At 36.8% G+C, this 16,412-nt stretch overlaps 6 protein-coding genes and 1 long non-coding RNA gene across 7 annotated transcripts; 6 read left to right on the top strand and 1 right to left on the bottom strand.

Annotated features, from left to right (window-relative positions):
• The first annotated feature begins 64 nt into the window (after nt 1-64).
• LOC9318033 (RING-H2 finger protein ATL5) lies at nt 65-1,062 on the top strand. Its single transcript, XM_021030147.1, has one exon. It carries the CDS (start codon nt 353-355, stop codon nt 788-790), a length of 438 nt encoding a protein of 145 aa, XP_020885806.1. The 5' UTR covers nt 65-352; the 3' UTR covers nt 791-1,062.
• Nucleotides 1,063-2,270: 1,208 nt separating this feature from the next.
• LOC110228947 lies at nt 2,271-2,805 on the top strand. Its single transcript, XR_002332452.1, has 2 exons — nt 2,271-2,312; nt 2,423-2,805. It is a non-coding gene; the product is annotated as an uncharacterized LOC110228947 (long non-coding RNA).
• A 330-nt stretch (nt 2,806-3,135) lies between these two features.
• LOC9318032 (RING-H2 finger protein ATL14) lies at nt 3,136-3,936 on the top strand. The gene has a single exon (XM_002881920.2). It carries the CDS (start codon nt 3,347-3,349, stop codon nt 3,782-3,784), a length of 438 nt encoding a protein of 145 aa, XP_002881966.1. The 5' UTR covers nt 3,136-3,346; the 3' UTR covers nt 3,785-3,936.
• Nucleotides 3,937-5,422: 1,486 nt separating this feature from the next.
• Nucleotides 5,423-7,482, top strand: LOC9318031 (endoglucanase 15). The gene is made up of 4 exons (XM_021026991.1): nt 5,423-5,650; nt 5,746-6,399; nt 6,477-6,761; nt 6,997-7,482. Exons 1-4 carry the CDS (start codon nt 5,423-5,425, stop codon nt 7,312-7,314), a joined length of 1,485 nt encoding a protein of 494 aa, XP_020882650.1. The 3' UTR covers nt 7,315-7,482.
• A 1,774-nt stretch (nt 7,483-9,256) lies between these two features.
• LOC9318030 (endoglucanase 14) lies at nt 9,257-11,221 on the top strand. Its single transcript, XM_002881918.2, has 4 exons — nt 9,257-9,559; nt 9,649-10,302; nt 10,388-10,669; nt 10,762-11,221. Exons 1-4 carry the CDS (start codon nt 9,338-9,340, stop codon nt 11,077-11,079), a joined length of 1,476 nt encoding a protein of 491 aa, XP_002881964.1. The 5' UTR covers nt 9,257-9,337; the 3' UTR covers nt 11,080-11,221.
• A 617-nt stretch (nt 11,222-11,838) lies between these two features.
• On the top strand, nt 11,839-13,758 carry LOC9316192 (endoglucanase 13). Its single transcript, XM_002881917.2, has 4 exons — nt 11,839-12,078; nt 12,172-12,822; nt 12,908-13,189; nt 13,299-13,758. Exons 1-4 carry the CDS (start codon nt 11,857-11,859, stop codon nt 13,614-13,616), a joined length of 1,473 nt encoding a protein of 490 aa, XP_002881963.1. The 5' UTR covers nt 11,839-11,856; the 3' UTR covers nt 13,617-13,758.
• An 82-nt stretch (nt 13,759-13,840) lies between these two features.
• On the bottom strand, nt 13,841-16,399 carry LOC9316191 (ribose-phosphate pyrophosphokinase 5, chloroplastic). Its single transcript, XM_002880078.2, has 9 exons — nt 16,143-16,399; nt 15,839-16,015; nt 15,367-15,615; nt 14,956-15,099; nt 14,699-14,866; nt 14,565-14,634; nt 14,399-14,480; nt 14,149-14,308; nt 13,841-14,058 (listed from the first exon to the last, which is right to left on the bottom strand). The coding sequence occupies exons 1-9, from the start codon at nt 16,236-16,238 to the stop codon at nt 14,020-14,022; spliced, it is 1,185 nt and encodes a 394-aa protein (XP_002880124.1). The 5' UTR covers nt 16,239-16,399; the 3' UTR covers nt 13,841-14,019.
• Nucleotides 16,400-16,412: the final 13 nt, after the last annotated feature.

The raw sequence follows: 16,412 nt of genomic DNA, 5'->3' as shown, positions 1-16,412 counted from the left end.
AGTAGTTGAAAAATGGACTACGTTAACTTTGTTTTTGCTGTTCTTGGGGAGGTATTGTTGCCCTTGCACCAACTCTTGTTCTCTTAACCAAAGAGCTTTACAAATTAATAAACTAATTTAATTTTTTACTAACCCCAAAAGTCCAAACAAAGCTTAACCTTAAATTTTTCCATTTTAGTATTCTTTAATCCTAGCACAAATGTGGTATCGAGAATTCGAATCTAGACCAGAGTAGTGGTTAAATCATGACCGTCGATTTCATCAAGAGAAACCTTATATAACAAACAGCTTCGTTAGCTGTTGTGCCATAATCTCGTCCCATCCCCATAATAGCTTATAAATTTTCTCGAGAATGTTTATTGAATCAGTGATTAGATTCTCTGAATTCATTGCCGAATCCGTCATCATCGTCTCCGTCGTCGTCTTCTCTCTCCGTCTCTTCTTTAGATTCGCTTGTTTCCTCGCCAGCCGACCTTGGCGTCGTTACCGTACATTCACGGTCCATCATCGCCGGAGATGGAGAAAAACCACGGCGGAGGAAAAACATTCATCACCGTACTGTACGATTTGTCTCGAATATGCAACGGAAGGAGAAAAGATGAGGAGGATATCGGCGTGCAATCACTGTTTCCACGCTGATTGTATCGATCCGTGGTTTGAGAAGAAGTCTACGTGTCCTTTGTGTAGAGCTGAGATACCTCCGGTGCCGCCGGGAAATCCTCTGGTGGCGCTTTTTGTGCCACCCTGCGTGATTGAGATGTTCACCAAAGGAATCATCTCCGACGCGTAGGACTTTAGCCTTCTCTATCGTCATCACAAACAATAAGACAAAATATTTGTCGGTTGAATATTTTTCTTATCAAATAATATTTACTATATAATTCGTCGAATGATAAAGAATTTATACAACATGAAATTTAGATAAAACTCCAATATATATGTTGGTGACCAGAAAAAGAAGAACCTCCACCATCTTATGCATTAGAGTCTAGAGAGTCGTCTAGAGAGTCATAGGGTCTGATTGGTGAAAACTATAGAAGAAATGAGTAGAATTTTAAAGAATTTTAAAGAGAGAACAAAAGAAAACGTTACTTTAGCTATTTTGTAGAGGGATAAAATCTTCTACTTTACTCTGTTTTTTCACTTTTCAGTAGAAAAGTAATTCTTTTTATTTTTTCCTGACTGGTGAAAACACAGATGAATTCAGAAGAATAAAATTTATACACTTTTCTTTTCTTCTAAAAACACCTACCAGTCACACCCATATATATTCGACATTCATTACCTAGCTCATCCACAAAATTTCTTAATCGCTAGGCCCACCCTCTCCGCTTCGATTAATGACTAATCCCCTAAAAAATCAGTAACCCGATTATTCTCCGCCTAATCCGATTACTTCCCGCCTAATCCGATTATTTCCCGCCTAATCTTACATACTCCGATTATTTTTTAGATTGCAAGTATAAAAAAAACATTTTATTTTTGTTATTCAATCATTTGAATTGGGAGTTTGTGATGTTTTACATAACTTGTGTTCAAATTTTAATAAAAATCATAAAAATTTGTTTTTATTGTAATTTTGAAAACAATATTGGATTAATATATTTTAAACATATTAAAATAACCCTAAAACTAATTCCCGATTAATCCCCGATTTTAATCCGATTTTCCGATTAATCGCTAGGCCCATGCCGAGCGCCCGACTAGCGCCTAGCGATTTTTCAAACAATGGTCACACCCATATATATTCGACATTCATTACCTAGCTCATCCACAAAATTTCTTCACCATAAGAAAATGACAGTATTAATTAGTGTTTATATAATTTGTTTTTTTTTTTAAAGTACAAGTACACTCCTAGCTAGGGTTTGTTTTTTCCACCACTTTAAAAAATTTCTTACCCACTCTAACCCACCACCCAATAAAGTTGCTATTTTGTCTCCAACAAGTGGTGTTAGTCTATCAAATGATGGATGGTTTTACCAAACTAATAAAACAGAAGGAAAAAAAAAAAAAAAACAAGATCGACAGAATAGTTTATGACTAAAGTAAGTTAACGGCCAAAGAATCCGATCCGTCAAAAGTATTAAAAAGTATTGCCACTACGTGTGGCGGAAGAAAAGAGTGATAAAACTATAATAGTGAGAAAAGAGTTATAACTATAGGGGTTATTCCAGCAGAACGGTTTTCATTACTCTTTAAACATATGCATAGACCAAAATGGGAATGGAAAGACTTACCTTTAGCCTATACCTAAGGGGTTATTCCAGCAGAACGGTTTTCATTACTCTTTACCTTTAGCCTTACCTAAGGTAATTGAACAAATCTTGTGTTGAAACTTGAAAGATTTCATCAGAAGATGGTTTTTTTTTAATATATATATTTATTTATGAATTGATTTGGATTTTAATATTATTTGCAGGGATCTTCATGTTCCTAGACTTTCTATGGAAGATCACACGCAGAGCACAACCTAAAGCTGATGCACCACCTTTTCTTTAGTGCAAGATAAGATAGTTTCTCTATTTCTAAACCTTTGTTAAATTTGTGTTTGTGTTAGTTGATCGATTTTAGAAGTTGTAGATGTTATAGTTTATGAAATTACATGTCACACAGATCAGATCATCCAATTTCCTACCTATTTGTTTTTGTTTTGGTCGGCACTTTCCTATATTTATTGGCTGGGGCCAAAATTGAAGAGACTTGGCCCTGTATCTGGTTGTCATTTTAGGCCTAGTATTTGTCATGTCTCGTAATTATACTGTACAACGTTATATAAATGGAAAACATGTTATTTGTTTTGTCCAGAGCAAGATCGAGACAGAGAGACTTTGTGGTTTTGTTACTTTGTTTGAATGTAGTCGTAGAAAAATGGACTACGTTAACTCTATTTGTTTTATTTTGTTCTTAGGGAGAGATTGTTGAACCAACTCTTAATTACAAACGACCTTCACAAATTATTAAACTAACTTAATTTTGACTAACCCCAAAAATTCAAACATAAAAGCCAATCTCAATTTGTCTCTCTATTTTAACATTGTTTAATACTAGAAGTCTAGTAGTCTAGAGAATTTGAATGTAGACCAATAGTGGAAATGGGAATGATCAAAATTGACGGTTAAAGTCGAAGTTGGAATAGTTATTAGTACGTTCTTCGAAACTACTCTACTAACAAGCTATATAAGATCCTCACCGTTCAATTAATCCAAATAATACCACGTGATTAAATAAAGACAGTCGATTTCATCAAGATAAACCTTATATATATAGACAATACACAGAACAGAGCATCGTTACTTGTGCCATAATCTCCAAACATTTTCTCGAGTTATTAATTGTCTCGAGAATGTTTGTTGAATCAGTGATTAGATTCTCTCATTTCATCGTCGAATTTGTCATTATCGCCTCCATCGTCGTCTTCACTCTCCGTCTCTTCTTTAGATTCGCTTGTTTCCTCGCCAGCCGTCCTTGGCGTCGTTACCGTACATTCACGGTCCATCATCGCCGGAGATGGAGAAAAACCACGGCGGAGGAAAAACATTCGTCACCGTATTGTACGATATGTCTCGAAGATGCGGCGGAAGGAGAGAAGATGAGGCGGATAACGACGTGCAATCACTGTTTCCACGCCGATTGCATCGATCCGTGGCTAGAGAAGAAGTCCACGTGTCCTTTGTGTAGAGCTGAGATACCGCCGGTGCCGCCGGGAAATCCTCTGGTGGCGCTTTTTGTTCCTCCCGGCGTGATTGAGATGTTCACTAAAGGAATTATCTCCGACGCGTAGGACACACACATTTAATTATAACTAATTAATTAAGACTAAGAAACGAGTTTATTAATTTCTTAGAATTTATGTCCATTTTTTTAATCTTGTAACAGTAATCAATGTATTTATTCTTTTTTTTGTCAAACTAATCAACGTATTCATTCATTTCATTGTTCTTGTCACTCTCAGAGAATAAATAATTGACTGTATAATTCGCCAAATGATGAAAACATGAAATTCGGATTAAAGTCCGATATGTTGGTGACCAAAAATATACAAACACACCATGTTATGAATTAGAGAATCATATACATTCGACATTACCTCATCCACAAAAATTCTTCATTAACTTTAGAAAATGTCTTACCTACTATATCTAATCCACCACCCAATAAAGTTGCTCTTTGTCTCCAACAAGTGGTTTTGGTCTATCAAATGATGGTTTTACGAATAAAACAAAACAAAGAAGTAGATATGTTTTCTTGGTTAACTACTTAATTTAATTGCAAAACCCCTTTAGAAGCAATATCGACAGAATAATTTATGACTAAAGTTAACGGCCAAAGAATCCGCCAAAATATTGGCATTACGTGTGATGAAAGAAAAAAACAACTAGAAAAATAAGGAAAACAAATTCTGATATCATAAAAAGGATATCACCAATATCCTTGATCTGGAAAAAAAAAAAAAACATCACCAATATCCTCCATAGAGCAGAGTAGTGATTACCACATCTAAGTCATACTCTACGTGAATGAAACGATACTTTTTGCTAGATACATAGTTTTTTTTTTTTTTTTTTTCTTTTGGCTAGATACATACTTGTTAAATAGTTTTTGGTGTATTCCATATTGGGTTTTGGTATTTACAATTATACGAAATATAGATATATGGACAAACCATGATGGGCTCATTCAAGATGAGTTCGATCCATTTGAGAAGGTTTTCTCTTGGAACGTGAATTAAGTAACACATAATTTTGAGTCTAGCTTTCTCGTGTTAAAGTATGAATATTTTTGGGATCTGTTTACACTGGGATTATCTTTACTTTTTTAATTCATTATGAAATTGAAAGGGAATATACGTTTCCACACTCAATTTTTTTTCATCTGAGGCAATAAGTAATTAAAGATCCAACAATATAGTTAGATTGGAAATTAAATAAAAATTATTTTTTGTCAACGATATACATGGGTTTGACAAACCACACTAAACTACATGTTACAACTAATTAGATAAAGTTCTAAGCTATTCTTGTTAATCAGTTTCTTTGCCATAAAATAAGAGGAAAAAAATCAGATTTTTCTTTCAAATATGTTGCCTATTCCATGAAGATTGAGTACATTGATCTTCAGAGTAACCTATTAATTATTTAGAATCAGAAAAATATATTTCCTCTCATGGATCACGATATTTTCTGGTGCCGCTCATTGATTATTAGATAGATACATCCTCTATAGTCTATATAGTGAAAATAGGATCACGATTTTTTTCTGATACCGCTCATTGATTATATGCATTGTCTATATAGTAAAAAAGGGATCACGTATCAATCATATAGATACGTTTGTATAAGGAAGTATATATATCGATTATATATGTAGATACGAATATATGCTATATATATACAATATATGCTAACAAAAGATTACAACAATGTCTTGTGTATCATCACAATGCTTAATCACAATCAAAAGCATTTGCATTGTGTTACTATTATTATTATCGATTACTCGTGGAGCAATTTCTGCAAATTCAAATTATGGAGAAGCTCTCACGAAAAGTCTTTTGTATTTTGAAGCTCAACGCTCTGGAAAATTGCCATCGAACCAAAGAGTTACTTGGAGAGGAGATTCTGCACTCAGAGATGGTTCTGATGCTCATGTAATTTTAATATCTAATCCTTTTTATTCCATTTTTCTCCTTCTGTAATGAATATTTAGTACTTGAAGTAAAATGTTTGCTAATTGTAAAAATAGATTGATCTCACTGGAGGGTATTACGATGCCGGAGATAATATGAAGTTTGGATTTCCTTTGGCGTTCACGACAACAATGCTAGCTTGGAGTAGTGTAGAGATGGAATCACAGCTTAAGGCCCACCATGAGCACGAAAACACCCTCGCGGCTCTCAGGTGGGCCACTGATTATCTCATTAAAGCCCATCCTGAGCCCAATGTCCTGTACGGACAAGTGGGTGATGGCAACTTGGATCATGCCTGCTGGATGAGACCCGAGGATATGACTACTCCGCGCCCTTCATACCGCATTGATGCTCAGCATCCTGGTGCTGATCTCGCGGGTGAGACAGCAGCAGCGATGGCTGCAGCTTCTTTGGCCTTTGCGCCATCTGATGCAGCCTACGCCAAAACACTTATTGGTCATGCAAAAGATCTATTTGAATTCGCTAAGGAATACCCTGGGGTCTATCATTACTCCATTCCTAACGCGGGTGGCTTTTACCCTAGTAGTGGTTACGAAGATGAGTTATTGTGGGCCGCTGCTTGGCTTCACCGTGCCACTGGAGACCAGACATATCTTGATTATCTAACAGAAGCTTCTAATAAGGGAGGTGCGAGGTTCGTTTTCGCGTGGGACGATAAGTTCTTGGGAGCACAAGTCTTGGTAGCTAAGGTAGGTTATGTGAATTTCCTAAAATAGACTATGCCCTTACTTACACGACACTTCACTCACTCTTTTGCAAATGTTAGCTTGTTTTTGAAGGAAAAGTGAAGAACGAAGGGAAGATGATAGAGTACAAGAGTATGGCAGAGCAATTCATCTGCAACTGTGCTCAAAAGGGTTTCAACAACGTTAAAAAGACTCCAGGAGGTTTGCTCTGGTTTTTGTCCTGGGACAACCTCCAATACACAGCCACCGCTTCTTTCGCCTTAGCCACTTATGCGAAATACCTCGAAGCTGCACAAACATCGATTCAATGCCCCAATGGTGGTGTCCTTCAAGCTTATGATCTTCTTAAACTAGCTCGGGCCCAGGTTAGGCTGGCATTTGTTTTTTTTCGCCTTTTTAAATTAAATTAAGTTTTGCATTCGTTTTCTACTTAATTCTCAATAACATATACAAAGAATGGAGACACCACCTATAAGTGTTCGTAATGACCACCTATAACTAGTATCTTCATAGCTATTAGGATTTTTTTGTGCTGATTCATGGTTTATGACTTTAAGCGATTTAACATAACAGATTTCTTTTACATGGTCTATGTAACAGGTAGACTACATACTTGGGTCAAACCCCAAGAACATGAGCTACATGGTTGGATACGGGACCAATTATCCTAAAAGACCACACCATAGAGGAGCCTCTATAGTGTCAATCAAGAATGATCCTAAACCGGTGACATGCAATGGAGGGTTTGAAGCTTGGTACAACAACCCTAAACCGAATCCTAATGTTTTGGTTGGAGCAATTGTAGGTGGACCGGACGAGTACGATGCTTACGGAGATGAACGGTCTGATTTTCAGCACGACGAGCCCGATACCGTCACGGTTGCTCCTTTGGTTGGTGTTCTGGCTGCCATTGCATGACCTTAATTATTATCTCTCTTTGTTTCTAGCTAATGTTATTTTCTTTGGACTACATTTCCCTAAGACGCTCTAGCGACTAACGTTTTAGGTCTAAGGGTAGAGAAACAAAAATTTGATTGTTAAAATAACTTGATTTAGTGAGACATTTTGAAGACTTAGGTTTTTACTCTGTTTCGAAGCTCTCTGTTTTGAGATTAATTAAGTGATTTCAGTTCGGCTAAGGTCTGGTTAAGTCTAGTTTGGTTTAAAATTTATAGCATTGGTGTTCTTAAGAAAGTTGTTAAATTGTCTTCAATTAATTTGATCGCCATAAGGAAATAATAGAAAAAATAATCAAAGAAATCTAAATTTTATTGTATAGTAAAGATACTATGATTCAATAAGAAAATCAATAAATGATTACTAAAATTTATGGAAAACAAAAATAAAATAAACATCTTCTACATCGTATCCAAAAGATATTGTACATTTTACTAGATTTGAACCCGCGGTACACCGCGGGGCTATAATTTTTTTTTTAAAAATCTAAATATAATTAGTTTTGTTTATTAATAGAGAGTATAATATAATATTTCGACCTATTTTATAAATGTATCATCCATATATCTATATTAATAGTTTTGAGTATATTAATTGTGTTTTAGGTTTAAATGGTATATCTATATATACACTTAAACGACATTTGGCTTTCTTCTTCTTCTTGCCTCAGTTTAGGAGAAAGATTTTTCTTGCGGTACACCGCGGAGTTATTATTTAAAAAAAAGATTTTTCTTCCTTAAATTTCCAAATCTAGATTTTACCCCGCGGTACACCGCGGGTCGATTTTTTTATAACTAAAAAATTATTTTGCAAAATTTTAAGTTGTATTTGTTTTGTTAATATTGTTTATTTTGTTTAGTGTTTCTGATTTTATAATTAAATTTTGATTTTTAATTCTAGGATTTCATCCATAGTATATTGTTTAATATTAATATTGATCTAAACCCGTTGCACCATATAACACCGTCCCGTAAAATTAAACATCATTTGTTATTTTTTTTTAATAATATTTTTATCCACTACGGGTCGCAGGTTCATGCGGATAAGCCCGTAGAGAGTTGCGGATTTGCGGGTCGACCCGCCAAAAGGGAAGCTATCTTTTGAAACCCTTTGTTTTGTTTAGAGGTTTTAAGAAAATATCCTAAAAAATAATTTTCATTATATGAAAAAAAAAGAAGTAGAAGAAATTGTAGTATCAACATTCCCGATTTTTACACCACTCGTTACAATTAATTTTTTTTTTTGCAGATAAAAATCAGAAGTTAACTAAGTCGAGATTTTTAAAAAGATTGTGTAGAGATTTTTGGTAAATTGTTGAGAACATATTTGATTTCAAAATCTTTACTTAAATAGATAAGGAAAGATTTTGTAGAGACTTTTGCTAAATATATGAGAAATAAATTTCAATTAAAAATCTTTACTTAAATAAAACAAATCTAAATAATTAATGCTAATGGCATGTCATTGTAAATACATCTCAACTTCAGGATTTATTTGCTAATTGTGATCCAAAAATGTATATATAGATACCAAAAACTGTAAATTCTACATTAATACTATGGATAGTAAGAAACTTAAAAAAAATAAGATAAGATTAATTTTAGATATATGTAGATGTGTATATACATAAGAAAAATAGAAGGAGAATATTTTAAGAAGATAGCGTAACTAATTTTAGTTCGCAATCTTATGGTTTTATCTATATCTTTTAGAATTATTTAGAAGGTGTCTACTATGATGAGATTTAGGCTACAACAATTTTAGCTAACACAATTTTGAGTAAGAAATACGAATGTTAATGATCCTTAATTAGCCATGGATTCCATCTTTTTTTTTTTTTTTTTTGGGCAAAGGATTCCATCTTTTAGATTCTCTATAAATAGTTGGCTACATACATATATACATAGACATGCCAAACACAAGAAAAAGTAAACTCAATTGTACAATTGCTCTTGAGATCGTCTAAAGATTAATTGAAAAAACGATGTCTCAATTGAAAAATGGATCTTCACAATGCTTATGGACAAGTATTTGCATTGTGTTAATAGTAATGTCGACGGCTCGTGGAGCTGTCTCTACAAATTATGGAGAAGCTCTCACAAAGAGTCTTTTGTATTTCGAAGCTCAACGTTCTGGAAAATTGCCTTCGAACCAAAGAGTTACTTGGAGAGGAGATTCTGCTCTTAGAGATGGTTCTGATGCTCATGTAATTTAAAACTCAAATCCTTTTTTTTGTTATGTATGTTTATCAAATTCCAATAAAATATTTGCTAACGTATCTTTAAAAATGAATAGGTTGATCTCACCGGAGGGTACTATGATGCTGGAGACAACATGAAGTTTGGATTTCCGTTGGCGTTCATGACAACAATGCTAGCTTGGAGCAATATAGAGATGGCATCACAGCTTAAGGCCCATCAGGAGCAGGAAAACGCCCTTGCGGCTCTCAAGTGGGCCACCGATTTTCTCATTAAAGCCCATCCTGAGCCCAATGTCTTGTACGGACAAGTGGGTGACGGAAACTCGGACCACGGATGCTGGATGAGACCTGAGGATATGACCACTCCACGTCCTTCATTTCGCATTGATGCCCAACATCCAGGTTCAGACCTAGCAGGTGAGACAGCTGCAGCAATGGCTGCAGCGTCTATTGCCTTTGCACCATCTGATGAAGCCTATGCCAAAATACTTATTGGTCATGCGAAAGATTTATTTGAATTCGCTAAGGCGTACCCTGGCATTTACCAAAACTCCATTACTAACGCCGGTGGCTTCTACGCGAGCAGTGGATACGAAGATGAGTTGTTGTGGGCTGCAGCTTGGCTCCACCGTGCCACCAACGACCAGATTTATCTTGATTATCTAACACAGGCATCTGGTACAGGAGGTCCAAGGACTGTTTTTGCCTGGGATGATAAGTTTGTGGGTGCACAAGTATTGGTCGCCAAGGTAGGTTATGACTATTTCACTACAGAAACATATCACTAACTTATGTGACAAGAAACAAACATAACACAAAGTTTTGCAAATGCAGCTTGCACTTGAAGGGAAAGTAGAGAGCAATGGAAAGATCGCAGAGTACAAGAGTATGGCGGAGCAGTTTATCTGCAACTGTGCTCAAAAAGGTTCCAACAACGTTAAGAAAACCCCTGGCGGTTTGCTCTACTTCTTGCCGTGGAACAACCTCCAATACACCGCAGCCGCTTCTTTCGTCCTCTCTGCATATTCTAAATATCTTGAAGACGCAAAAGCCTCCATCCAATGTCCCAATGGTGCTCTTCAAGCTTCTGATCTTCTCGACCTCACTCGTTCCCAGGTAGTTAACTAACCCTAATATAGTACATACCATAAGACATGTTCTGATGTTCATACAATATTAATATGTGATTTCTACAACATGTTATATAGGTAGACTATATACTTGGGTCGAACCCCCAGAACATGAGCTACATGGTTGGAGTTGGGACCAATTATCCCAAAAAACCACACCATAGAGCAGCCTCTATAGTATCGATCACCAAGGACAAAACACCAGTGACGTGTAGTGAAGGATTCGATGCATGGTTTAACAATCCTGCACCAAACCCTAACGTTTTAATGGGAGCAGTTGTCGGAGGACCCAACGATAACGATGTTTATGGAGATGAGAGGACTGATTACCAGCATGCTGAGCCTGCGCCGGCCACTGCTGCTCCATTTGTTGGTGTCTTGGCGGCCGTTGCTTAATCTTTCTCTTTGTTTTGCAAATTTAAGTATATTGCTTTAGACCTTGTTATCTTATATAAGTCCTAGGCTGTTCTTTAATCTAGGTGTAAGGTCTAAATGTAATTTGGCTTGAAAATAAAATATATTTGATAGTTAAAACCAATATTTCATGAATAATTAATCTGAAACTGAAACTATTTTCTATATATTAGATCATATATTGACCAAGATGTCCAATATTGACCGATTTGATTTTGGGCGTGACAAACACCGAACCATTATAATTTGGACGGGTCTATCCTATGGTCATCAGGTCCACTTGACATCCCTATCTAGAGGTGTGATTTTTCTTATCACTATTTTCAACTAAAATTGTAAATAAAGTCTCTTAAAATCCTTTCCAAAGCTCTTTCTTAACAAATTTATGAAATTTTGAATAACGATGGATTTCATATGACTTTTATAAATGATTAATTGAATAACAAGAAATTGTAAATGTTTTGAATGATTTTACATAAGTTTCATGTTCAATAAACTAGGATTTGGAAAGACATTTAGAACTTAATAGTTGAATAACATGAGATTTTAAAGAAAAACCAAAGACATCTAAAATTCTTAATTCTTAGTTGAATACAACATATTTAGCTAATTTTTTTTTGAGTAAGTCCTTAAGTAGCCATGGACTCCATCTTATATAGATTATAAATAGTTGAATACATAGACATGCCAAACACAAGAAAAAATAAAATCAATTGTACAACTGGTCTTGAGATCGTCTAAAGATTAATTGAAAAAACGATGTCTCAATTGAAAAATGGATCTTCACAATACTTATGGACAAGTATTTGCATGGTGTTACTAGTAATGTCGATGGCTCGTGAAGCTGTCTCTACAAATTATGGAGAAGCTCTCAGAAACAGTCTTTTGTATTTCGAAGCTCAACGTTCTGGAAAATTGCCTTCGAACCAAAGAGTTACTTGGAGAGGAGATTCTGCTCTTAGAGACGGTTCTGATGCTCATGTAATATAAAACACAAATCCTTTTTTTTTTTTTTTTTGTAATGTATGTTTATCAAGTTCAACTAAAATATTTGCTATTTGTAAAAATGTATAGATCGATCTCACCGGTGGGTACTATGATGCCGGAGACAACATGAAGTTTGGATTTCCGTTGGCGTTCACGACAACAATGCTAGCTTGGAGCAATATAGAGATGGCATCACAGCTTAGGGCCCACCACGAGAAGGGAAACTCTCTCAGGGCTCTCAAGTGGGCCACCGATTTTCTCATTAAAGCCCATCCTGAGCCCAATGTTCTGTACGGACAAGTGGGTGAGGGAAACTCGGACCACAAATGCTGGATGAGACCTGAGGATATGACCACTCCGCGTACTTCATTTCGCATCGATGCTCAACATCCAGGTTCTGACCTAGCAGGTGAGACAGCTGCAGCAATGGCTGCAGCGTCTATCGCCTTTGCACCATCTGATAAAGCCTATGCCCAAATACTCATTGGTCATGCAAAAGATTTATTTGCATTCGCTAAGGCTCACCGTGGCGTTTACCAAAACTCCATTCCTAACGCGGGTGGCTTCTACGCGAGCAGTGGATACGAAGATGAGTTGCTGTGGGCTGCAGCTTGGCTCCACCGTGCCACCAACGACCAGATTTATCTTGATTACCTAACACAAGCAGAAACAGGAGGTCCAAGGACTGTTTTTGCCTGGGATGATAAGTTCGTGGGTGCACAAGTCTTGGTCGCCAAGGTAGGTTATGACTATTTCACTAAAGAAACATATCACTAACTTATTTGACAAGAAACAAACATAATACAAAATTTTGCAAATGCAGCTTGCACTTGAAGGGAAAGTAGAGAGCAGTGAAGAGATCGTAGAGTACAAGAGTATGGCGGAGCAGTTTATCTGCAACTGTGCTCAAAAAGGTGACAACAACGTTAAGAAAACCCCTGGCGGTTTGCTCTACTTCTTGCCGTGGAACAACCTCCAATACACCACAGCCGCTACTTTCGTCCTCTCAGCATATTCTAAATATCTTGAAGCCGCAAAAGCCTCCATCAACTGCCCCAATGGTGCTCTTCAAGCTTCTGATCTTCTCCACCTCGCTCGTTCCCAGGTAGTTAATAAAACCTAATATAGTATCAACCATAAGACATGTTCTTGAAAAGATATCAAGACTTTTCAATATAATATTTACTAATTTGCGATTTCGTCATGTTATATAGGTAGACTATATACTTGGGTCGAACCCCAAGAACATGAGCTACATGGTTGGAGTTGGGACCAATTATCCCAAAAAACCACACCATAGAGCAGCCTCCATAGTATCAATACACAAGGACAAAACACCAGTGACTTGTAGTGGAGGGTTCAATGCATGGTATAACAATCCTGCACCAAACCCTAACGTTTTAGCGGGAGCAGTTGTCGGAGGACCCGACGATAACGATGTTTATGGAGATGAGAGGACTAATTTCCAGCAAGCTGAGCCTGCGACGGTCACTGCTGCTCCGCTTGTTGGTGTCTTGGCCCTCGTTGCTTAATTTTGTCTCTCCTTGTTTTGCAAATTTGAGTATATTGCTTTAGACCTTGTTTTCTTATATAAGTCCTAGGCTGTTCATTGATCTAGGTCTAAATGTAATTTGGCTTGAAAATATAATATAATTGATAGTTAAAAGTTAAAAACCAATATATTTCAGAAATAATTGATCTTGAACTGGAAACTATTTTCTACATGATTGGATCATAATTGACCAAGAAAAATGTATTCTTAAAAAGTTTGAAAACGTGGTTCCATTAATCTTCTTCTCTACAAAAGTGTTCCGTTCTTAACAATCACACTCAAGTCTAACATTTTTACAGCAGAAAAGAATTTGTACATCATCAGAAATTCATACTACTGACTACTGAGAAGCAATAAGTCCATTCTTTACCCTTTTCCATCACTCAATCAATCCCCAACGTCGAAAATGGCTCAATGGCTCCCTAAGAATATATATAGAAAAAAACTTTATTAGACCCAAAATTTCTCTTAAAAAAAAAATTGCACTTGAAGCAGTGTTTATGTTTACTCACAGAGCAATCATCATGAACACGCCATATGGTCTCCCCAAGAAGGTTTGCTACTGAGAGTACTGTAAGCTGAGGAAAATAGTTTTGCTCTGACAATGGAATCGTGTTGGTTATGATCACCTCTTGAAACAGTCCGCTCGATAGTCTACTGATTGCAGGAGGGCTGTTTCCGAATAATAGACACAGCAAATGCATTTGATAAGCTTCGTTCTCTGTTTATGATTTCAACACAGAAAATATTTCATGGACTTACCTAAAAACAGCATGAGTGGTACAAGCGTATACTTCTCTTGCTCCTTCTTGGTGTAACAGAGCCGCACCTTTGCTTATGGTTCCTGATATGATATAACTAACGTTAGTATCTAAGCATAATGGAGAGTGTTTAAAGATTTTATGCAGCACGTGACTTATTTACTCACCCGCTGTGTCAATCATGTCATCCACCATTATGGCTACTTTCCCCTTAACATCCCCGATTAAGTTCATCACCTACATGAAACAGGTTGTTAAATTTCAACTCTTGGTTAAAATGTATCTGCCAATGGGTTTTTACCTCTGCAACATTGTGCCCATGTCGTCTTTTATCAACTATTGCTAAAGGTGCATCAGATAACTTCTTGGCAAAAGCACGAGCTCTTGCAACGCCACCAACATCAGGTGAAACTACCACCAAATCTTCAGAGGATATGGCCTTACTTGCTAGGTAATCAAGTATGACAGGCTGTTCATGAATATTAAGCACAAGGAAAAGGAGACATAAGAAAATCGATTTTCACAAAAGGAACTTGACGCTCTAAGACCTTTTTTTACCTGGCCATAAACATGATCGACTGGAATATCAAAGTAGCCCATAGACTGTCCGGAGTGAAGATCACAAGCAAGGACACGGTCTGCACCAGACTGTGTAATCAAATTGGCCACAAGCTTGGCTGCAATCGATTCACGTCCTTGAGTCTGCAAGAATTTGTAGAACGAAAGAGTCAAATGAAAACTCTCAACTAGAAACTAAATGAAGCCATAGGAATGAGACAATCGATCAAATCCATACAGAAAACTAAGTTGCCAGTTTGACTACTTGTAAATACTAACTACCCATAGATCTTACTTAAACTGAATTAATTACTCTTGGAAACAAACTATTATACATGTACACGAAGATGTAATGCTTTGACAGAAAGATTGATTCCAAGACAGATTCTATAGTTTTCAAAAAAGACTTGCCTTTCTATCAGCTCGCGCATAACCAAAGTAAGGAATAACAGCCGTGATGGTTTTGGCTGATGCTCTCCGACAAGCATCAATCATAACGAGCAATTCCATAAGGTTTTCATTTGCAGGTGGGCATGTAGGCTGTACAAGGAACACATCGCATCCCCTAACACTCTCTTGTAGCTGAACATAGATCTCACCATCAGCAAAACGTTTAATCTTGATTTTCCCAAGCTCCAGACCCAAATAGCAAGAAATCTCCTGTATCAGCGTAAAACACCCAATGAAGAAACAAGACGATTCCAGAATTTACTCTAAACCAATTTCTTCCTAATCGTTTAGGAAGCAATAGAACAAATCTCCAGTTTCAAGCTACTAATTCCTGCACTTAAAAGACCTATCCGAAGTCTATATCAGTTTCTTCCTAGACTAAATTTTCAGTTCCAAGCTACTAATCTTGCAATTAACATAGTTAAGAACGGACCTGAGCCAAAATAGGATTAGCAGTGCCGGAAAAGATACGAAGTCGTGTGGTGTTCTGGTAAATCGAATCTTCCAAACGAGACCTCGAAAAGCTAGCGGGAACGGTGTCGCCTGTAAGCAGATGGAAACCGGCAGAGTTCCCGCCGTCGAACTTGTACGGATCCGCCGCGTTACACTTCTTCAATTCCACAACCAACAGAAACAATCGAGAACAAGATTCATCAGATTCGAGCGAAGACTGTGTAAACAACTGATACCAAATAGAAAGATAGAGTCGGAGAGTGAGAGAAATATATGAGACTTACTAGAGGAAATCGAACGGAAGAAGGAGGACGAATCAGAGAAGAACGCCGGAGATGTAGCGCCGGAAAAGTAGGCGATGGTTGAACAATAGACGCCATGTTCGAGAACTGGATCCGGAGAGAGATTTTAGGGTTTTGAGAAAAGCGCTTAACACAGTAAAAGCAGTCTTTCCTTCTTCTTGCCCGCGAAATGACTCTTCTTCTTCTTCTTCTTTATATACTCAAAAAGTCATTTCTAAGTTTTTAACTAACCGTAACTATTTCCAACTGTAA

The sequence above is a fragment of the Arabidopsis lyrata genome (assembly GCF_000004255.2).
Source record: "Arabidopsis lyrata subsp. lyrata unplaced genomic scaffold ARALYscaffold_4, whole genome shotgun sequence".
NCBI lineage: Eukaryota > Viridiplantae > Streptophyta > Magnoliopsida > Brassicales > Brassicaceae > Arabidopsis > Arabidopsis lyrata.
Note: the sequence above shows the minus strand (reverse complement) of the source record. Positions and strands in the feature narration are given on the sequence as shown.